Here is a 24,187-nt window from a genome sequence, read left to right as displayed (position 1 = left end):
CCCCTGGACGTGAGCAGCAAACCACTGAACCAGTGGCAGCATCCTCGCGTGTATCATGCTGTCAATGCTTCATCATGTTCCTTCGAGCCACAGCACATCCAAGCCGCACCAGCCCCTGCCCAGACCCTAGTGCACCCTCTTAGGACCCTAATGACTTGACCTAGCCCAGCCCAAAGCCCCCAGGCCGAGCCATCTCTCCCCTGCACCAGCTTCTGTACCTGCGCTACTCCCCTTTCAAATTCTCGGGTGGAGTCCTTCTCAACAAGGACTCCTCCCAGCCCACTTAGCTCGAGTCCTAGCATGGGGAGGACTCTTCCGTAGGCCCCTCATGGACCATAGCCAAGCCCTGGTCCCACCCCATAAAAAAAACGAACCCCCTCAATTCCATGACAACAAGTTGGTTCTTGCTAACGTTTCTGTTTTTTTTCCTCTTTTTTGCACAGCGTTTTGGTTGCTTTTGTGTGCGATTCTAGACCTTTAAACTTGTGGAAATACATACTAATTCATGTCCTAATTCATGGCAGCCCCTAAACCACATAATAAACAAGTTTTTGGATGACAACACAAGCCTTAAAAATCACCTAAGATGCAAATCCGAAAATATAACATGATGCAACTTGTTTTTCATGCAAAACACAATTAAATGAATACTATGGTGTGATGAATGAGTAAAAGGAGAATATGTCGTGCCTTTGCGTAATTTACGCACGAATAAACGTTGACGATTGCGAAGAACGGCGACGAGAAAACGACGGCTTGAAACCCTTGCAAACTTTCAACTTTTTCTTCAAAATTGTGGTGTGTGTGTCGTGTATATGGCTGATGGGGAGTGTTTTGAGTTGGTTGGAGTGTGTGGCCGTGAGTATGGTATAGGTTGGGGAGGGTTCCATATATTTATACACTAATTAACTCACCAATTAAGGCTTAGGCCTAATAAGAAAAGTTTAGGCTCATTAAGCTCATTAGTGTTTAATTAAAATATTAAAAATAATTTTTGTTTTATAAAGTTTGTGAATTTATTAGTCGGGTTGCCAAAACATCTACATTTTTGCTGAAAAACCATCACCGATAAAATTTACGTCTCGGTGTATAAAATCACCTTAAAACCCCTTATTTTCAAAAATACTAAAAAGGCATCATCCATATTTTAAATAATTAAAATAAATTATTTAATAAAAACATTTTCTATTTTTCAGCCATCGGTCTCCGTTCCTCGATCGCAACTCGAATAACCTTTTAAAAATAAATTTTAATGCAACCCTGTAGAAAAATATATTTTAAACATGCAAATATGCACAACATAATTAATTTAATGCAATTAAAACAATTAATTAAAATACAAGAGAATTTAATAAATCGCATGCATGTGGTTCGCGTGGACCTTTAAATTTTCGGGGCGTTACACTAAACGTTTCCAAGGTTAATGTTCCTCGAGAAAGTCTAGTCCAAGAACCAATCGATCTAATTCTTTCCCTGGAATTCCTTTGATATGAACTTCCAATTCTCCGATATTGATCATTCCTTGGTAAGTTCCTATCATATGTTGTTCTAAATAGTATATGGTATTACAAGAGAATTGATTCCTTGGTTTCGTAATATCAATAACTATTTCTACTTCTTTCTACCCTTCTGGGCATCTAAGCTTTCCTATTGTGGAAAAGATTTTTGGTTCCTGTTGGGTTTCTTGGATATGTGTTTTTCCCCACCTAAAACTTGTAATTATATCCCCTTGAAAGGATAGTATTCTTGATTCCAATCTAAGACTTTGATTCCTCTGTAGATATGGTTTGTCTTGTATTTGGATATATGTTTCCTGTATTAAGGGAAGCTCAACTCTTTCTGGATAAATTGCCTGACCAACATTTCCAAATATCTCAGGTATTTCAATGAACTCGTTTCTAATAAAAAATTCTGAATTATGTGTATTAGATATAGCATATGAAATTTGATATGTAATAGAATATGGGTCTATTACCTTCTTTCATCTGTCTTTTTTCCTTGAAATTCTGATGTAATGTCAAGTCTCGACTGAAATCTCGATCTGCTAAGTTGTAGGCAATTCTTGGATAGATTACTCCTACAATCTTTCCTGCGCAGAGATTTCCTGAGATAGTTTCCAATACTGAATCTTGAAGGTTCCCAATTTTTTTATCGCATATAACAATATCAATAGGTGAATCTATTCCTTCTTTGAAAGTAGCTTTTATCATAATCTGGATTGCTCCGATATGAATCCATGACATAGTCATTGCTACTTCTATCTTGATTTTCTCTAATTCCTGCTTAATTTCTTCAGAAGAAATTAATTGCATCTCCATTCTATTTCATGTCGGTTCCATTGGATTGTCATTTCCCTTCTAGAAATTTTATAGATTAGATGATGCTTTCTGTTTCTTAGGCCGAGACTTCCTAAGAACTTTTCTACCTGTCCTGCAGAGAACCCTTGATATCCCTATAGACTAGGATTTTCTCTCATGATCCTTTGAACCATGTAATGAGATATTGTTGTCTGGCTAAAGAAACCGGACAAATATTCATGTGTTGCGTATCGAAACACCTCGTCTTCAGTCATATTCCGATTCAGTTCCATCAGATTCTCCCTTACTTAAGACTTCCTCTTTTTCGTATATACTTTCATCTGAGGCAATATCCTCAAATCGGTATACCTGAATAAGATCTTGGTAATAAACTGCTTCTTTAATATACGGGGTTGGCTCAAAGCGTTTAATACCTCTTTTTTTTCATTTTCTGGACAGTTGGTTGAGATATGACCTCTTGCTCCACATGTCCAGCAATTACAATCTTCAAAACTTTCATTAGCTTGAGTATGAGCCCTTCTAAAAGTTTTCTTTGTATGTGTTCTTCCCGTGCTACGAGATCTACTCTATGCTTGGGATGATATCCTACTTCTTGATGGTCCATTTCTTTGTCCAGATTTGTAAGATATAGCTTTCTGTCTAGACCATATTGTTCTTGGTTTCCAAGAACTTCTTCCACTTCTAGCGTAAGGATGAGATCTAAAATTCTTCCTTTTCTGACTTTGTGGTTTACTTCCAATAATTGTTGGAAGATCGTTTTCTTTACAACACAATGGAGTTATTTTATTGATATCCCTTAAGCGTTTGTAATTCTTTTGTAATGTTGTCATATGGCACCATTCTGTCAATTTTCTTTTGAGAAAAGAAGCTCTTTGTGCCAACGTATCTGGATTGCCAGTGACATATTCCCTTATAAGCATTTCTCTCCAAGGACTCGGCATTTTGGCGAAGAAAAGCTGCATAACTATATTTTCTTCGAACCCTTAATTCCATCTATATTTAGTGAATAACATAATATATTTATCCACTAAACACACATAATGTAATTCAAAGCTATACAGAGCTTGAGTATATTTCTTCCTCTTCTCTGTATCTTGACTGTTAAAATAGTCCACCCCTATAAACTGTGCTTTAAATAGGGTAACCATTTTTCCAGCTATCTCGCTAAGAGATTCTTCAGTTACGACTAACTCTTTAGTTTCTAATGAAGTCATGTCCCAAGCAATTTTAACTGATCCCATAAGACTCATTTCTAAAAGTTTAATGAATCTTTTTCTGTTGAGATCAAGTGTTCCTGCAGTAATTCTCATAGCAGATGTCCAGTCATCTATGATATCTTCCCTGTTTTTGAAATCTAGTACATCAAGGTTAAGCATAACTCCATAAGGATGTATATGTTCTAAAACAGTTTTATCATAGGGTGTTTGGTGCAAGGAAATTTGATTTCTCCTTATCTTTGTTTCCGCTGGGTGTGATTCTCCACCAGTATGAAAATCGGGTTGAGATTCTCTCATATTTATATTCTGAGATCTCACACTTTCCCTTGGTGGTTCCTGAAAAGATGATCAGGTTATAGAAGGTAGTTCACCTCCTATTTTGTTCATCTTCAGATCTACGACCTTGAGATTTGCAAATGATTCTGCAAGATCTTGTAGATCATCAAGACCAATCTTTTCTAAAGTTGTCATCAGATTAATTTTTTTTCTGAGACAGATTTAATTAGACTGATCATTTTTTCTTCTTCAGTCAAAGGTTTTGACACTACTTTGGCCTTCCCTTGTTGATGTAACAAGGGTTCAGTCCCAAAGAATGGTGGTAACCTTCCTTCTGAAGTTCTCTTACTAGAACTTGGTTGTTGTTCTAGGATTTGAATTCTTATTTGAATATCCTTTAATATTCCAACAATTTTTTCCTGGTTTTCAAGGATTTTCTCCATATTTTATGGTACATAATATATCATATTGCCATAATTTTGTATCGTCTTTTGAATTTCTCTAAGATCTCTCGAGAGTTTAGAGAAATCCGGTACTATTTTTAAGAACCTATTATTTTGAATCATAAGTTTACCTTAGGACTCTGATAAGTTCCTTTTTGATGTCCAACCTTGGTTAGATCTTCCTGTTGCAAGTTTTCCAAATTTTTGGAATAGGTCTTGTAAAGAATTAATCTCGAACTTGGGTCCAGATTCATTTAATTTGAGAAAATTCTCCTCCTCACACATTTAATTACTTCATAATAATAAATTTGTATGTTTGAAATAATTTTATCTAGGCTCTGATATCATATTCGACCCAGAAAATCAACCATTTGAATTTTTCACATATAAGTATAAATAATGGTATTTTTGTCTTTTTAAACTCTTTTTAGGTAGTGGAACCAAAGTTTTTTAGTGTGGGTATTAAATTTAAAATTTAGTTTGGTTTGGTATTTTTTCACAATTTACCCTTAATATTATTATATCATTCAATTTCTATTAGTATTATTATTAATATTTTTATTGTTGCAATAAAAAGAAAAAAATTCTAATTGAATCCATCGTTGGGTTGGATGACTTCAAATTGAACTCCCAACAGCAGTTTGTTTTAAAATTAAAGCATTTAATTTGGGATGGTCAGCAAAATCTCGAGCTAAATAATAATATATATATAAAAGCTAAGTTTTTGCTTAAAATAGTAAATTCGCACCAAAATGACAATCCTAAAAAAAATATATATCATGAATCTCGAAATAGGTATACTGCAATAAATGATTGAAAACATTTAATTTTATGCCATTTTTATGATATTTTTTTATAAATAATTCTCTATTTTCTTTTTAAAAAATTCAAATGTGAATTTGAAGACATTGAAAACATGAACTTCGATTATTGTTTGAATTCATTATATCAATTCCTTTATTAATACAAAAATTTGAATTTAATTTATTTTTATATTAATTCAAATTATTCAAATTGAAACTGAACTCCTTTGAAAACATAAACTACTTAAAATTTTTACATCAATTATATCATTTTATTTAATTTGGGATATGATTTTATATTACTATGATATATTTAGTTGTTATTATAAGTTGTATAAATAATTCAGTCTGATATCACATTCAGAGAATCAATTTTCAATCAGAATAAAAAAAATGTGCTATGTTCAGTATTATTCGTGAGATAAATCATTCAAAAATACATTAGGCAAATACATTAGGCGCTTAAACTCTGATTAGTTTGTTGATATAATCTTACTGCATATAGAAACAACAAAGATTTCAGTTTAAAATATATTTTCCATTATCAAGAGGTTTTTTCATACATTTTATTTTTTTGATTTATGGATATTATTTAGATTTTCTTTATTTTATAGGGTTCATACATATATAGAACAATCAAGCGCACGATAATGGAAAGACCGAAACATATTCTCAAATAATGTCATATATCTATATCTATATATATAAATATAGTTTTTGCCATATTTGAAAAGTTTACACCAAAAATAATTTGCTATAAAATAAAAATTTATCATTATTAATGTATTCACATACTACATTAAATATTTGAAACAAATAGAAAATAAATACGTAATTAAATGTAAATTATTTTCAAATTATTTTTTAAAATTCAAATTTGATGTTCTTTGAAAATATAAACTACATTTAAGTATCAACATTGATTATATCATTTTATTTCATTTCAATTATGGTTTTGAGATGTGTGTTATTTTTATACATTTAATTTTTACTACTCTCTGTCATACTAAATAAAATATTAAAGTTTTAATATAATACTAGGTTTTTCAACTTTCTAAAAAAGTGTCGTGAATTTTTGGTATATTAACTGTTCGTAAAATGTTATTATTATTATTATGTATCTTAATAGAACTTTAATATATGTATCTAAATAGAACGCTAATATAAATATTTTATATATGTCCAAAAAATAATTAAATTTTTAATCAAAATTTATTCATCTAATAAATGACAAAAATTTGAATTTTTGAAAAATGTTAATTTATTGTTTAAAATTTTGATAAACAAGATGATATATGATTTTTTAAATGTTATGTTCTATATTTATTAATAACAGTTTCACTTAACCAAGTTAAATAAATTCAATTTAATGACATAATATTGTTATCATTATTATCTCAAATGACATAAATATTTTGATATAATATTTTTTTATAACAATATTTAAGATTTAAATATATTCATCATATTTCGATAATATTTAAAATTTAAGTATATTCATTATATTATAACAATAAATTTAAATAATTATTGAAATGCTAATACTTAATAATTTTAATAATTAATTACAAATAATGACATTTCGTGCATTGCACGAGTGAAATACTAGTTCGCTAATAAATTCTATGAAGAACTATTTTGACAGCTAGCAAAAATGCATTGTTTTCCTTGCATTTGCCGAAATGGACATTTTCACGTTTTATCAGTATGATTGATTGTTTGTCAATCGATAAAAAAACTATAAATAATGACTAATGATCTCTTGGCCTAATGGAAAAAGGTAGAGTCTCAACGCCAATATGGACTTGGGTTTAAATATTACTTGTGTGGGTGATAGTTATGTTAGATAGAAATTTCCTCATCTCTATTGTATATATATAAAAAAGATATAAAAATATAACATCTAATTTTTAGAATCATACAACAGCTCAAACTTTATGAATAGTTATGAGCAATGAATGAACCTCAAAATTAATATTTACTAACTCTTTTTTTCTTAAATTTTTTTAGCATATATGTATATATGATATAATTAATTACTCTATAGTGGATAACATCTTTAAATTTTTATCCAAAATATTTAATAGAAAACGTTTTGTTAGGTTTAGAAATTCTAATAATCTTGATTTTAATTATAAAAAAAACTTGTTATTGTGTTTATAACATATATTTACTCAAATGTCACTACAACAGAAATGGCTTTCCGCAAGTTGCAAGCGGTTAAAAGCTCAAGATTATCTGCGGCGTGCATGTGCACGCTGTTAATACTATTATCAACGGCGTGCATATGTACACTGTTAATACACTTTTTCGCAGCGTGCAATGTACGCCGTTAATAGTTAAAAAAAATAAAATATTAGCGACGGTTTGGACAAAACCGTCGCAAATCAGCGACGGACAAAAACCTCAAACATGTCGCTAATTCAGCGACGATCTTTAAATTTAGTGACAGTTTTATAAATTTCGCGACAGTTCCAAAACCGTCGCTAAATTTTGCGTAAAAATAAAAAAAAATTTACTTTTATAATTTAATAAATTTTATAAAAACTAACAATACAACTATAATAATAATACTCATTCTCTTAATTAACTATTAAAAAATTAACCATAAATTGAAACAATAACACGTATCTAAATCGAAACTAAAGAAAAATTTTAAGTGCTCTAAGATCGTATAAGTAGAGAAAAATTTTAAGTGAGTAAAATTAAAAAAAATCGGATATAAATAGAGAATTTGCGATTTTTTGCGACGGTTTTTTATTAAACCGTCGCCGATGTACGTATATTAGCGACGGTTGAAGAAAACCGTCGCCGATTTATCGGTGACGGTTTTATGTAAACCGTCGCTATATTAGCGACGGTTTTACAAAACTGTCGCTAATTTAAAAATACGTACTCATTTTCCGCAGCGTGCTAATAATATGCCTGTCGTGAATAATACTATTGACGGCGTGCGATTAATGTACGCCGTTAATGTCTGAACACAATTTTTTTTCAAAAAAAATGATTTACTTTTAACAACACACATAAACATGCACGCCGTTAATAGTATTATTAACAGCGTACATTTATTGTGCGCTGCGGATAGTCTGCGGATATTACTATCCGCAGCGTGCTTTTAATGCACGCCGTCAGTAGTAATATCCGCAGCGTGCTTATAATGCACGCCGTTAATAGTATCAAGTTACTATCCGCAGCGTGCTTTTAATGTACGCCGTCACTAGTAATATCCGCAGCGTGCTTTTAATGCACGTCGTTAATAGTATCAAGTGCAACACTATTAACGGCGCACATATGGGTGCACGCCGTGAAAAGTAGTATTCGCAGCGTGCTTTTAATGCACGCTGTTGATGACGTGCTGCAGGAAAATCATTTTTCTTGTAGTGTGTGAAGTTGCTAACTCAAGATAAAAACTGAAACTCGAATTTAGCCAAACTGAAAATATGACAAGCTGCAGTTTTTTAATGATATCTCCTCACTCAGTAATGCAAATGACCCGTCGCCAAAACGATCGAACAAAAAAATCAATTTGGAACAAGTTTTATGTCAAGTTTGTTGGGCTAAATCGAATGTTGTATAGCCAAATTGATGACAGCATCAGCAAGTATAAGTTGGGCATGAGCAGTTGCGGTATTTCGATCAGTCTGATCAGCTCGTTATCCAAATGAAAATGATTCAGTATGTGTTGACAAAACTAAGACGATAATCTATAAATCATATTCACTAATCAAAGTATGATTAAGAATTTAAGATGCTGATAAATGATGAAGAAAATGTGAGTTCTGTGCAGGCTGAAATCAACAAGACTGATTTCGACAGACCTCATCAGTTTGGTTTAGTATAGCTAACGCGCCCAACTGGCAGCCAACTCAAAATCAGTTAGGCCGAGGAAAAGTGGCTAGCAAGATGGAAATGACCGTTTCAATATCAGAAAAAAATACAGAAACTTTCCAAATGATCATATTCTTGTGTCTAACATATATATCATTCGTGGAGCCTATGAATACAATATCTTGAAGACCAAATACAAAATTTTGAAAGGGATTCAAAACATGGGCAGTCTACATGAAGAAATTAGCTAGAATGAGAGCAAACCAAATGTGATGATACATTTGATATATACATGCACTGTAAAAATCATCACATACAATTATTCACATATATACACGAGAGTCGAGTTTCAAAGTTTAGTTGAGTGAGTCTTCACACAAAGATATTAAGATTGTGTTTGTAGTATGTCATAAAAGACGTTAAATATTTATGCGGATTGTGAGGTTGCAGCCTAAAATCGAGAATGTGTTACGAGTTTCAATTATATAAAAGATAAGTCCTAAGTTGAAATTAGTTTGTACAAGGAGTTGTAAAAATCAAAGTCGTCTAGTGGATTCTTCCTAAGGGGAAGAAGATGTGACATAGAAGCTTGAACTCTCCGAACATCCATAAACAAATTCATGTCTATTTATTTATCGCATTTACTTATTATTGTTACTGTTTTTAAAAGATGCATTGTGAAACATTTTGTGTTATTCAAATATCAAAATATTGCATACCAAATGTTTGATAAAACGCTTCAACCAAAATGTTTTTACACATTCAACTTGCATATTTTTTAAATATTTTACCAAAATATTTATTCAGTTTTTGTGAATGATTATTTTGAATGTATTCCGCTTGATTTGAAAACCAAACTCAATTTAATTTATCGATGTTAAATATTTTAAGACCCGAACTATTGTAATTCAACGATTATCCCCAATTGATGATATCACTTTTTAACTCTCAAATATATATATATATATATATATATTATGTGATCACAATTATTTATTTTCATTAGATTTTTTAACATTAATTAGCAAAATTTAAAAAATTACAAAAATCCGTCTTATTAGGCAATCAACGAAATTACCTTTTTTTAAAAATAATTAATAAAATATTAGACATTAAATTAAAATGGAACAAAATAATTAAATAATGGTAAGAATCAAATAAAAATAGTAAAAGAAAAATAAATGTTGTTCGGAAAAGGAATTAGTATTATTTTATGTGATGATGACACCTCATTCCTCATCGCCATCCAACGCCAACCAATCAACCAACCAAAGGAATCAAAAGGACTTTTCTCGCGAAGAAAAACCCCAGCGAAACTCATTCCCTCTCCCATTTTCGATTTCCCCAGTAGCCTCGTGATCGTACAAGTTGCGGTGGAGGGGCAAGAATCCGTCGGAGACTCGGGATTTGAAGATTGATAGAAGAAGTTGAGCAAGGGGAGGGTGGAAAGAAGCAGATAGATCTGAGCGGAAATGGCCACTGTTCAGACATGGAGGAAGGCTTACGGCGCCCTTAAAGACCGGACTACGGTCGGGCTTGCTCACGTGAATTCCGATTTTAAGGTTCCTTCGCTTTCTATTGCTTCTTTCTTTGTTTATGAATATGCCTGTGTGTGAGAAGGGGTTTTTGGTTTGCTATGTGTTTGATTTTGTGCTATGCTTGATGATTCGATTGTGGGTTTTGTTTTTCTTGTTGGGATTTTAGCGGGTTGAGGATTTTCTTGGCCCGGCGCACGGATTATTGGGTGATCGAGAAAAATATTCTGGATATTGATGAATTGGTTTATTGGGTTTGATGTTTAGCTGTGTAAGTGCGTGAGAATGGTTATGTGATTGTTTTTGTGTTATTTTGTGCCGAAAATTTAGTTTTACTGTAAAAATTGTTTCAAAGTTTGGATGATCTGATGATTTTTTTCCTTTTGCTGGCTAAAAATAGGATTTAGATGTGGCGGTTGTCAAGGCTACCAATCATGTGGAGTGTCCACCCAAAGAGAGACACATCAGAAGTGAGTTTTTCCCCTTTTTCAGTTATTCATGCTCTCAGATCCATTAATATTTATGTTTAGTGGGCTTTCTTGAGTCCTTTTTCTTCCTCTATTTATGGAGGATATTCAATTTTATGGGATTGGTTGTTTACGGGTTGTGGAAACGATAGGAGCTTTATGGATTGTGACATTTATATTTAGAAATCTTGTTCATATTGGAATCAACTCTGTCAAACAGAATTTGACCGCGGAGATGTGTGTTGATTTTTTGCTTTCCGTGGGAGAGAACTGATGTTTTTGTTTAGGGATTTGTTGTCATTTGGTTAAAAATGAGTGTACTTGAGATAATGCTTTTAATATTTGGATGTTTCTTGCAGAAATTTTGGTTGCCACATCAGCAGTCCGGCCTAGGGCTGACGTTGCATACTGCATACATGCACTTTCGAGACGATTGGCAAAGACACGTAATTGGACGGTATTGATTCTTACAGGACATGCCTCATTTTAATGATGCTTCAATTTAGTCATGGCCTCCTTTTTGGGTTATGCTCTTCTGTTTTGTTCAGTCTTTCTTATGACTTTTGTGTAATTTTCTAAATTGATGGAGCATCATAATCATCATCATCATTGGACAAGCTTGATTCCCAAGCTAATTGGGGTTGGCTGCACACCTCTCTTCTCTGTTGTGCCCGGATTACATATACAGAGATTGCATATTTTATTTGAATGCACTGTGCCACATTCCCTCTTCTTATAATGACCTCTGCTGTAGCCCCTGATATACAATTTCATTCAAGAACGCCTGTTGTAAAACCACTTCAGCAACCTGATGTGGATTACTCATCCACTGTATTGTAACAATCTTTATTAATAAAATAATAAATAGTTTCTGATCACAAAAAAAAAAAGAAAAGAGCTATTTTTTTTATGAAAGTTTATGCTAAAACAGAAGTTTTAAATTATATTCTCTCGCTTGTGACTTATTAAAGCCTTTTTTTTCAAAGAAAGCCGAACCAAACTGGGGTAGAAGCTTCTACACACAAACTCACTCTTAGGATGCATACACATTTATTATATTGCTTAGACGTCGTTAGCGGTTGAACCGTGATTTGTCCTATTGTTGCATCACATTGATTAAACTAGATTGAATTGATCCTTTTAGGAGACTCAAATGGGAGTTTGTGCAAACATTTACCACTGTCATGTATGTTTGAGTAAGAGATTCCTTTAAATTTCTCACTCATAAAGAAATTAGAAATTTTTTTGGAGGACTTGGTATCATGCTCTTGTGTAAGGTGCTTAAATATTATTTCCCATGAATTATAAGTGTTTATTACTTTACTGAGTATTGTCACACTTGAACGAATGGATTATATTTGAATTGAACTATAGTTGGTGTTGATCATGTATCATACTTTTTTCATGATTTCATTGTAATGTTATTTCTGTTTGCATAGAACTTCATGAAATGATTTATAATATATATAGTTGGATTAACATTCTTTGTTAAAAGACTTCATTAAAAGAAAGCACCATAGGTGGTGGAAAACGATCTTTGGAGATGCCGATTGTTGACTCATATTTTTTTTTTGGGTTTGTGTCACAGTATGTATTTTTTTGTTTCCATGCACTAAAAATTCATTCGACCTCAGTTGGCTTCCTTTTACTACTTGTTTTAACTCCGAGTATCACCGACCACAAACTTCTTATTCCTGGATCACTACTTACTAATTTACTGAACAATTATTTCCATTGCAAAAATTGGAACATCACAAGATAACTGGTAGTATATATATAATGAATCAATGGGAATTTGCATATCAGAAATGCAATTTTATGTCTTTTTCTTTGGATAAATAACCAAATCTTTCCTATGGACGCTGACTACGTCAGTCCTGACTGTCAAATCCCCTTTTCGAGTTTGTTAATAGATTTCATCTGAATTTTTTTAACTCTTATGATTGCTTAATGTGATGTTTTTGTAACAAATAATCATGCAGTCTGTCAAAGATAGGTTGCTGGATTGGAGTTATTTATGGTTGCCACATAGTTCATTTTCATATGTTTTGTGATTATGGAGTCCCATCGTTCATTAGGATCTGCATAACTTGAAAATCAAGGATGAGATTATATTCTCAATCGATATAACATTATTATTGGACTCAGGATGACTGCTATATCCACCCTTTATTTTTGCTAGAAGCTTTGTTTTTTAAATTTTCTCTCATAAGATCTTGTTAATTCTGCATTTCACCAGTTTAATAAATCTGAAATAGGAATTTATTTTGTTACTTTCTATTCTTCATAGGTTGCATTGAAGACGCTAATAGTTATTCACCGAACATTGAGAGAAGGTGATCCCACGTTTAGGGAGGAGATCTTGAATTACCAACAGAGAGGACACGTCTTTCAAATGTCCAATTTCAAAGACGATTCAAGCCCAATTGGTAAGTTGCTATTGTTTATAACATCCCACTGGACTTCAAACATAATTTCTAACCCCGTGGAAGACAAATGCAATTATCTTAAAAGATCTGTTAATAAGTTATTACTGAAAAAGGTAAATAATAGTCATGGACAACTGCTTTTTCTACAGCTTGGGATTGCTCTGCCTGGGTACGAACTTATGCACTCTTCTTGGAAGAACGACTTGAATGCTTTAGAATACTTAAGTATGACATTGAAGCTGAACGCCTTCCTAAACCTGCACAAGGCCAAGATAAGGTAATCAGTTTTATCAATGACATAGTATATTCATGCCTTTGTGTTTTGTAAGTGTTCTAATTGTGACAGCATGCAGTTTAAACCGCAAGTCGGCTGGAATTTATACGATGAATTTGTTTATCTATTATCATGGCTATAACTGCAGCAATTTTAAACACAAAGAACATTAAAACAAATTTTTTAGTTCCACTGTTGTCGAAGTCATGTTTATGGTTTATATCTATGATTTTAGTGACATTTTGGTTATCTTTTTACCAGGGTTACAGTAAAACTAGGGACTTGGACAGTGAAGAGCTTTTAGAGCAAATACCTGCTTTGCAGCAGCTGCTGTATCGCCTTATTGGATGTCGGGTACTCCCTGAATTCTTTAATACCTTATTCTTTGGCAAATTCATATGCATTGCATTATGGATACTGTTATCAATGTATGCAAACCCATTAATCTTTTAGTTTCTAATATATAAAATCCCAAGCATAAAATGAATTCAGGTAATTTTTATTTCTTTTACAGCCTGAAGGAGCAGCTGTAGGGAATTATGTAATTCAGTATGCCCTCGCATTGGTATGTACTCTTTTGTCTCCTTCTATCATCAAAATGCGGATCTAAATGGATAACGCTGTTGCTGAGATTAATTATCATGATTATTTATGGGAAACAAATTCTAAATTGAGTTGAATTTTCAGGTTCTCAAAGAGAGCTTTAAAATATATTGCGCCATAAATGATGGGATAATCAATCTCGTTGACAAGGTGAAATGAATATAATGCCATTTTCATAAATTTGTGAATAACAATTATTTTATTTGCTTAAATCATATCAAAAGTTTTTTCCTGTTATCTACTACCTTATTCGTTTCAGTTTTTTGAGATGGCAAGACATGAAGCCATTAAAGCCCTTGAGATCTATAAAAGAGCTGGCCAGCAGGTACCTTTTTGCTCTACAGCATTCATTTGACTTTCTTTTTTCCAGTTGAAATTGTTAAGCTATTTAGCAATTAGTGTATGAAGTTGAAGATTCCAGCTGAGTTCGTGGTGTGTTAACTCTTATTATAGGCAGGTAGTCTTTCTGATTTCTATGAAATCTGCAGAGGACTTGAACTTGCTAGAAATTTCCAGTTCCCGGTGTTGAGGGAGGTAAGCAGTCTGAAGAATTGATGCTTAGATTTTTAATCAATCTCTTATAAGCTTCTCTAACAAGGTGATCTATTATTATGCTTCCTGTGTTTCCCAGCCTCCGCAGTCCTTTCTAGTGACCATGGAAGAGTATATAAAAGAAGCACCACGAATGGTTTCTGTTCCAAGTGTAGCCTTGGTTAGTATACATGTATCCATTGAACATTCAATATACTGTTGACTCTGGTTGGACAAGTTGATTTAAATGCTAATTCATGGTCGTCCGACACCAGGATTATCCAGAGAGGCTCATGCTGACATATAAGCAAGATGATGCTCCTTCACCTTCTAAAAATACTAAGGTTTTGGAAGAGGAACCAGAACCCCTGCCGCCACCTTTAGACGATGCTACTATCTCTGTTTCAGAATCTGTTCCTCCACCTCCAACCCTCTTGGAGACAGACGATTTACTGGTGACTTCTTCAGTACTCGTCTTTTCGTGGATCTTTGAGTAGATAAAATTGCTGGTTAAAATTTCTCTACATTCTTTTATGACTGCGTATGCTGACACATCAATCTACACATGATAACTATAGCTTTTGGTGACGATAGAGACTTGGTCCTACAGCTAGTTGTAATTGGCTGGTATGTACACACTGTTTCATTGTCACTAACCTTTTTTGCGAATGTATTATTTCAGGGGTTGCAGGTGAATGAGCAAAATGCATCTGTCATTGAAGAAAGCAATGCATTGGCTTTAGCTATTGTTCCAGCCGGTAAGTGTTGTATACTGTCTTTAGTTTTTCTTTGGCGTTTAGGGTTTGTCTTCATCTTTTATTATCTCACCTTATGCATAATGGATAATTCTCTAGGAACGACACCTTTTGATTCTGATGCCACCCATGCAAAAGATTTCTCGGTTACTGGATGGGAACTTGCTCTTGTTAATACCCCCAGCACCAATTTATCTTCAGCGCAAGAGAGAAAATTGGTATGTCTGTGATTTTGAATTTTGGTTGTCTGAAGGCTTTTTAAATCCCTTGTGTTACCCTTCAATACCATTTTTACTTTTTTATTTATCCACGTGCTATATAAGGCAAGTAATAAAATTGAAGACTATAATTGACCAATCTATAATGTTTAGCAGAATTTCTTTCTTCTGGCCCCATTTAATATCTCTTGCATATTTCGTAACTTCGCAAATTAACAGCTAAACTGGACTAGCTAGGCGAGGGGGTTCAACTAGCCTGAACTATTTGTTGAAATTTGATTAAGAGAGGTCGGGGCTAAAGAATATTATGATCCTGTAATATTCTATTTGATGCTAAATGATACTCACGGGAAATTTAGGGTCCGATTCCGGCAAGTGTCACTAGTCCAGACGCAGGTTCTGAAATTACCCTGAGCCTGAAATCACAAATAAGATCGTTAGGAGGGGGCCAGGAGGGTGTCCTGGCGTAGCCCCTCCGACGCTCAAGTCAGTGACTGAGGATATATGGGGGGAGCAGCTAAGGGTGCTGCTGAAAACAATATATTGAATTTTATATCATACGCTCAAACCTGGTATTTATAGGAGAATACCTGGGTCCTTGATGGGCCTGTCTTCCATTTGGGCTTGGGATGAGCCAGGGGTTTGGGCCGGATCTTGATGGGTTACCTGATCTGGATGGGTTCATCCTTGGGGTATCATCAGTCTCCCCCTCCCGAGTCGAACTGAATCGCAGGTTCGAAGTTCGATTAATTGTATTGTCCTCGGTATGCAACATGTGAGTTGTGCATTTTTGCTCTGCTGCTCACTAGTCTCCTCAAAATTTCCTTTGCGTTACATTCAACAATTCTCCTTTGCTTACACATCACACCGCAAATCACCGCCCTGGCCACCTCGCCCAGCCAGCCTCTCCGCGCGCACGCCCTGCCCAGCACAACCCCGCCCTCGCCTGCTCCGACGCTCAGCAAGTCGAGTGTTCGTCCCATGCAAGAGCCCCGCGAGCTCGCCCCGCAGCATGCCGCGAGCTCGCCCAGCAGCCGCGAGCTCGCCCTGCACGCTCGCCCAGCAGCACGCCGCGAGCTCGCCCACCGCCTGCGTGCCATCTCGCCCCTGCCCCTCGGCAGCCCTGCACACCATCTCGCCCAGCAGCGCCATCTCGCCCAGCAGCACGCGCGCTCGCCCAGCAGCACGGCGCGCGCTCGCCCACCGCACAGCAGTTTATCTCGCCCCTCGCCCCTCGGCAGCCCTGCACACCATCTCGCCCAGCAGCGCCATCTCGCTCCTCGCCCAGCACATAAGCTCGCCCAGCAGAATGCGCGCTCGCCCAGCATGCCACGCGCCTGCCCTGCACGCTCGCCCAGCAGCGCCATCTCGCCCCTCTCCCAGCACATAAGCTCGCCCACACGAGCCTCGCCCCTGCAGCTCGCCCCTGCAGCTCGCCCATCGCCAACGTTCGAGCTCGCCCTTCATCCGCCAGCTCGCCCCGACGCCCAAACATGCCCTCGCCCAAGCACGCCCCTTGCGAATGATTGTCTAATTTCTGATAAAAATTATGGGGGCGTTGCCCCCACACCCCTACGACCTGACCGGAATTTCTGAAAAAATTATGGGGGCGTTGCCCCCACACCCCCACGACCTGACCAGGCAGGTCGATCCCCGCGACCTGACCGGTCAGGTCGATCCCCGTAATTTTCGCAGTGGCAAACATTGTTCGTTAACGACAAACGAAATAAATTTTTCTAACACAATATACCCTCGTCGCCCCCATCTTCAAGGTCCTCTACTAAGCTTTTGAAGGGAAATAGTTTCCACTTCCCCGTGCCCTTGACTCCTCTGCTAAAATAGTTCATAGAAGGAAAATAAAATCAACACCTCCATTCTCTAACTCCTCTGCTAGGCGATGCCTTAGCAGGAAAATAAAATTCAACGCGTCCACCCTCTAACTCCTCTGCTAGGCGATGCCTTAGCAGAAAAATAAAATTCAACGCCCCCACCCTCTAACTCCTCTGCTAGGCGATGCGTTAGCAGGAAAATAAAATCAACACCCCCACCCTGTAACTCCTCTGCTAAGCCGGGGCCTTAGCAGGAAAAATCAAACTCTCACCTTATCATCTCATAACTCATCTGCTAAACCGGGCCTTAGCAGGAAAATAAAATTCATCACCTCCACCCTCTAACTCCTTTGCTAGGCTATGCCTTAGCAGGAAAATAAAATCAACATCTCCACCCTCTAACTCCTCTGCTAAGCTGGGCCTTAGCAGGAAAAATCAAACTCTCACCTCATCATCTCATAACTCCTCTGCTAAGCCGGGCCTAAGTAGGAAAATAAAATCAACACCTCCACCCTCTAACTCCTCTGCTAAGCCAGGCCTTAGCAGGAAAAATCAAACTCTCACCTCATCATCTCGTAACTCCGCTGCTAAGCCGGGCCTTAGCAGGAAAATAAAATCAACACCTCCACCCTTTAACTCCTCTGCTAAGCCGGGCCTTAGCAGGAAAATAAAATTCAACACCTCCACCCTAACTCTGCTCCTCTGCTAGGCGATGCCTTAGCAGAAAAATAAAGATTCAACACCCCCGCCCTCTAACTCCTCTGCTAGGGGACACCTTAGCAGGAAAATAAAGATTCAACACCCCCGCCTTCTAACTCCTCTGCTAGGTGATACCTTAGCAGGAAAATAAAAATTCAACATTCCCGCCCTCTAACTCCTCTGCTAGGGGACACCTTAGCAGGAAAATAAAGATTCAACACCCCCGCCCTCTAACTCCTCTGCTAGGCGATACCTTAGCAGGAAAATAAAGATTCAACACCCCCGCCCTCTAACTCCTCTGCTAGGCGATGCCTTAGCAGGAAAATAAAATTCAACACCCCCGCCCTCTAACTCCTCTGCTAGGTGATCCTCTAGCAGGAAAATAAAATTGAACACCTCCACCCTCTAACTCTTCTGCTAGGTGATACCTTAGCAGGAAAATAAAACTTCTCCTCATCCCCAACTCCGCTCACCCCCTAACTCCTCTGCTAGGCGACACCTTAGCAGGAAGATAAAGATTCTCGACCCTCACCCCTAACTCCTCTGCTAGGTGACGCCATAGCAGGAAAATAAAATTCAACGCGCCTACTCTCTAACTCCTCTGCTAGGCGATGCCTTAGCAGGAAAATAAAACTTCTCCTCATCCCCAACTCCGCTCACCCCCTAACTCCTCTGCTAGGTGATCCCTTAGCAGGAAAATAAAATTGAACACCTCCACCCTCTAACTCTTCTGCTAGGTGATACCTTAGCAGGAAAATAAAACTTCTCCTCATCCCCAACTCCGCTCACCCCCTAACTCCTCTGCTAGGCGACACCTTTGCAGGAAGATAAAGATTCTCGACCCTCACCCCTAACTCCTCTGCTAGGTGACGCCATAGCAGGAAAATAAAATTCAACGCGCCCACCCTCTAACTCCTCTGCTAGGCGATGCCTTAGCAGGAAAATAAAACTTCTCCTCATCCCCAACTCCGCTCACCCCCTAACTCCTCTATTAGGCGACGCCCTAGCAGGAAAATAAAATTCAACGCGCCCACCCTCTAACTTCCTCTGCTAGGAGATACCTTAGCAGGAAAATAAAAATTCTTCTCTTCCACTCTGCTCCTCTCATCGCCGACTCTGCTCCTCTGCTAGGCGATGCCTTAGCAGGAAAATAAATATTCTCCACCTCACCCTCTACTCCTCTGCTAGGCGATGCCTTAGCAGGAAAATAAATATTCTCCACCTCACCCTCTACTCCTCTGCTAGGCGATGCCTTAGCAGGAAAAATTTAACTTTTCTCCCCCCCACTCTTCTCTTCTACTAGGCGCAGCCTAAGTAGGTAAAATAAAATTCATATAATCCTCATAATACAAGAACAACTACGAACTTAATATAAGAACTTGGCTTTATTAAATATCAACTAATAACGTAAGACAAATTCAGGAACGAAATACATAAAAAATGAAGTAAAGATATTTTCTAAGGTGGTAAGCGTTCCTATGCCTCTTTAGAGCCTTACCCAGCGCATTCTCCAACTTTTCTCTCAGCTCCTCCTGTACCACCACAGGACAAAGTTACCCATTTAGAAACTTCTCCGAATGACTCTACAACTGCAAGACTGAGCTCAAGCTTCCATGCGAATGCTCGTGACCTCTCTTTTCTTCTTCCTTCACGATTCTTTCATAACAACGACGTGCGACTTTTTGGTCCCCGCACAGGACTCCAACTCCTCTTCCCACAGGAAACTTAAGCTTCTGATGATAACTGGAAGCTACTGCTCTAAAATCCTTCAGGGCTGGTCGTCCTAGAATTCCACTATACGCTGACGGGGTATCTACTACAGTGAAGGCTATCACCTTTGTTACCCGCCGAGGATCAGTCCCCAAGGATAGGGGAAGAACAATCTGACCCAAAGGCAAGATGACGTGTTCTGCAAACCCATACAGCGGGGTGGATACCGGCTCAAACTCAAATCCTCTCATCGTCATTTGATCCAACGTGCTCTTGAACAAGACGTTCACGGAGCTTCCATTATCAATAAATATTCTCGCCACATCATAATTGGCAATGGTGGTCGTTACCACCAAGGCATCGTTATGTGGAGTCACAACGCCTCGGAGGTCTTCCGGCCCAAAGCTGATGACGAGGTCTTGTGGTAAGTCTGCACCCCTAGATATCTCAAAGTTCTCCAACCTTCTCCCATGTGCCTTCCGAGCTCGCCCAGAGTCTCCATCAGTAGCACCCCCCGAGATCATATGAATCATTCATCTCGTAGGGTTGTTATCCTCATTCATTCCCCTCCTCGGTTCCACGAGCTCCTGAGGGACATCTTGACATCCACCTTCCCCTCTCTGCTCACCCATCCTCTGATTTATCCATGGAGGGCCTTGACCACGCCTAGGGGGCGAGCGAGACCTTTTGTCGACTCCTTAATGAGGATCCTTCTCGTCTATCCCGTGAAGACAATCTAGCACTGTACCCAACCCTTCGCGACTTCTCCCACCTCCCCGCGGGCTCCCTCACCTCGTCCCGACTCCTATCTAGGGTAACATGGGATGAGAATTGTCTTCTACTACTAGTTCTGTCTTCCTCTCTTTCCCCCGCACCCCTCTTCCTTCCTCCTTTCTCCGCTCCCTCAACTCTACTTCCTCCGGGCCGGCTCTCCATCCTTCTGTACCGTTGGGACATCTTCCAAGTTTACATATTTCTCAGCTCGAGCCAACAGATCATCATAGCTCAACGGAGGTTTCTTGACCAGCGACTTGAAAAACTCCCATCCCCTCAGTCCTTGTGTGAAGGCACTTATCATGATGTCAGGGGTAGCCGCTGGTATTTCCAGCGCTGCACTGTTGAAACGCTGGACAAATTCTCGCAAAGTTTCATTCTCTTGCTGTTTCATCACGAACAGGCTCAAATAATTTTTCTGGTGCCTCTTGCTGCTGGCAAATCTGTGCAAGAAAGCTGTAGCAAAATCGTCAAAAGACTGTATGGAGTTGGGCTGCAGGGTATTAAACCATTGCTGGGCTGACCTCACCAACGTGCCCAGGAACACCCTGCACCTGACTCCATCTGAATATTGATGTAACAGGGCCACATTCTCAAATCTCCCCAAGTGTTCCTCGGGATCAGTATGTCCATCGTACTCTCCCACATTCGACTGTCGAAAATTCGGAGGAAGTCCTTCCTCCAATATGGCTAGTGAAAAAGGGCTTCCTCTCTTGGGTACCGGCGCCCTACTCTCTACCTGCTCCCTCAACCTCCGTATGTATCTCCTTCCACATCTCCCCCATCTCACTAATCTCTCCACTTTGTCAACATTTCCCTCATGCTCCTGACGAGGGGCCTGTTCCCCAGCACCCATGGACTCTTGGTTCCTCCTCATGACCTCATCTACTGTACGGGCGATGAATTGGCCCAACTGTTCCAGGGTCAAGTTTCCCACGTTCTCATTAGGACGGGTTTGCTCAACCCTCGTCTCGTGACGGGGCTGCTCAGCTCTTGTCTCTTGACGAGGTTGTTCCTATCTCGTCTCCAGACGCGGTTGTTCCTGTCTTGTCTCAACATGAGATTGTTCGGGTCCCCTCTGAGGACGCGATGATGCTGAGGTAGCTCTTCTACTTCCTTTCCTGCCTGCCATCTCTACGTATTAACTCAAGTTTTCCCACAGACGGCGCCAAGTGATACTCACGGGAAATTTAGGGTTCGATTCCGGCAAGTGTCACTAGTCCAGACGCAGGTTCTGAAATTACCCTGATCCTAAAATCACAAATAAGATCGTTAGGAGGGGGCCAGGAGGGTGTCCTGGCGTAGCCCCTCCGACGCTCAAGTCAGTGACTGAGGATATATGGGGGGAGCAGCTAAGGGTGCTGCTGAAAACAATATATTGAATTTTATATCATACGCTCAAACCTGGTATTTATAGGAGAATACCTGGGCCCTTGATGGGCCTGTCTTCCATTTGGGCTTGGGATGAGCCAGGGGTTTGGGCCGGATCTTGATGGGTTACCTGATCTAGATGGGTTCATCCTTGGGTATCATGAACAGATGTATTCTAAAGCATTCGTCTACAAGTATACTGATCATCTCTTTCATTCTCATTCTTACTGTACAAAAATGATAAACCGAAGTTGCTGGAGTAGCTCATCGCCCATCCTCCTCTAATAAACATTTGTCTTGTACATTACATGCACGATCACTGAAGATACGTATAAGTAATTGATTCGTGGACTTCTTTATGGCAGGCCGGTGGACTTGACTCACTTCTCCTCGACAGTTTATACGATGAAGGTGCATATAGAGCTTCTCAGCAACCAAGATACGGAGCTCCGGCCCCTAATCCATTTGAAGTCTCGGATCCATTTGCCATGTCCAATGGTGTTCCGGCGCCCCCATCTGTACATATGGCTGGGATGACGCAACCTCAGAACCCCCTCTTTTCTCCTTTTCAACCGGCATATCCACAGATCCAACAGCAACATAATTATATGACGAGCCCACAAAATCCTTTTGGGGACACGGGCTTTGGGACTTTTCCGGTTGCCAATGCCCCTCACCCTCAGTCAAACAATCCATTCGGGAATCCCGGGCTTTTGTGATGAAATTGGTGTTGGGTTGATTCTGGTTAGTGTATTTTGATACCATATTCGATATAGGCACTGGTTTGATGGTGTAAACTATGATGAATGATGCATCTTCAAAGAAAGTTGGTTTTTGGGTTTGAATCGCATATTTTTGTAAGGAGTTGTAAAGTTGGCCATTCTGCCATTGTGGGATGTTATAATTTTCTTAAATTCGTTACAATTGTGGTCGATGTTTATATTATGTGAATATAAGTTAGTTTTCCGTATATAGTTTTTATGCTTTACGGTAATTGTCTAAAAATATTAGTGATTATATTGAAATCTTCAACCTTAGAAATAGTTTTTTTTTTTTAATTGTAATTAAGTAGAATAAATATTTAAATATGATAATATTTTTTGTTGTTTATATAAAAAATATGTTGTTTTGTAATACCTAATAAATGTAAATAGTATTTGTGTGCCGATGGTTTATCACAAAAGTTGATGACTGATAAGTTCATCTGTCATTTAAGATATTAAGGTTTTAGGTCTTTTGTGAGACGGTCTCACGAATCTTTATCTGTGAGACATATCAATCCTACTGATATTCACAATAAAAATTAATATTCTTAGCATAAAAAGTAATATTTTTTTATAGATGACTCAAATAAGAGATCTGTCTGATAAAATACGACATGTGAGATCGTCTTATACAAGTTTTTGTCAAATAAAATTATAAATATAATATCTATAATAATGTTTGCAATTTTTACGGTAAATTGAAAATCATTTTTATTCATTTAACAACAATATAGGCATGTCGTGGCTTGATTTTATTCCATTCCTCCAAATTTCCATATTTTTCTTCCTTCTATATTTACAACGTTTCCGGATCGGAGAAAGTGGGAGAGACGATTAGGTCGTTATGGGAAGGAAATACAAGTAGGTCAGCGAATCGACTAACTTGAGGTCTAATGACTATCAAATGCTCAAATTCCTTGATGTCAGGAACTTTCGCAATTTCATCTTATCAAATTTCGGTACGAGAAAAAACAATGGCTAAAGGTTAGAACTTTTTCCAAAATTTAATTTTTTCGCACATCGATCTTTACGTGTTATGTTTGTTGTAGTACCGTTTTCTCACACCCAAGGAGCAACGACAATTAAAAATATTTGTGTTTTGATAATAAAAGGTCCCTTAGACATTTCATAATTTAAATCTTTATCTTTGCGTTTAAGTACGTTGGACACTAAACCGGTCTGAAATTATTGGAGTTGGTTCTTTTTGTAAATCCTTACGAATGATCTACTGAAATCAACCACATTCTTCAATATCATAAATCAAGTCTACGATCATATGCTTTGTTCATCGTGTAGATTGTAATAGAAATCCACACGAAATTTGCATCAATATTAGCTCG

The 24,187-nt window shown here is 37.7% G+C and overlaps 1 protein-coding gene across 1 annotated transcript; it reads left to right on the top strand.

Moving 5' to 3' along the window:
* The first annotated feature begins 10,127 nt into the window (after positions 1–10,127).
* LOC142522190 (putative clathrin assembly protein At2g01600) lies at positions 10,128–23,023 on the top strand. Its single transcript, XM_075625363.1, has 15 exons — positions 10,128–10,450; positions 10,824–10,893; positions 11,250–11,347; positions 13,181–13,319; positions 13,469–13,596; positions 13,855–13,947; positions 14,108–14,158; positions 14,281–14,346; positions 14,456–14,521; positions 14,650–14,730; positions 14,828–14,908; positions 15,003–15,182; positions 15,410–15,485; positions 15,582–15,700; positions 22,449–23,023. Exons 1-15 carry the CDS (start codon positions 10,361–10,363, stop codon positions 22,800–22,802), a joined length of 1,692 nt encoding a protein of 563 aa, XP_075481478.1. The 5' UTR covers positions 10,128–10,360; the 3' UTR covers positions 22,803–23,023.
* Positions 23,024–24,187: the final 1,164 nt, after the last annotated feature.

This window comes from Primulina tabacum, chromosome 13 (assembly GCF_025594145.1).
Source record: "Primulina tabacum isolate GXHZ01 chromosome 13, ASM2559414v2, whole genome shotgun sequence".
NCBI classification, from domain to species: Eukaryota; Viridiplantae; Streptophyta; class Magnoliopsida; order Lamiales; family Gesneriaceae; genus Primulina; species Primulina tabacum.
The sequence above is the reverse complement of the archived record's forward strand: the minus strand, read 5'-3'. Positions and strand labels throughout refer to the sequence as shown.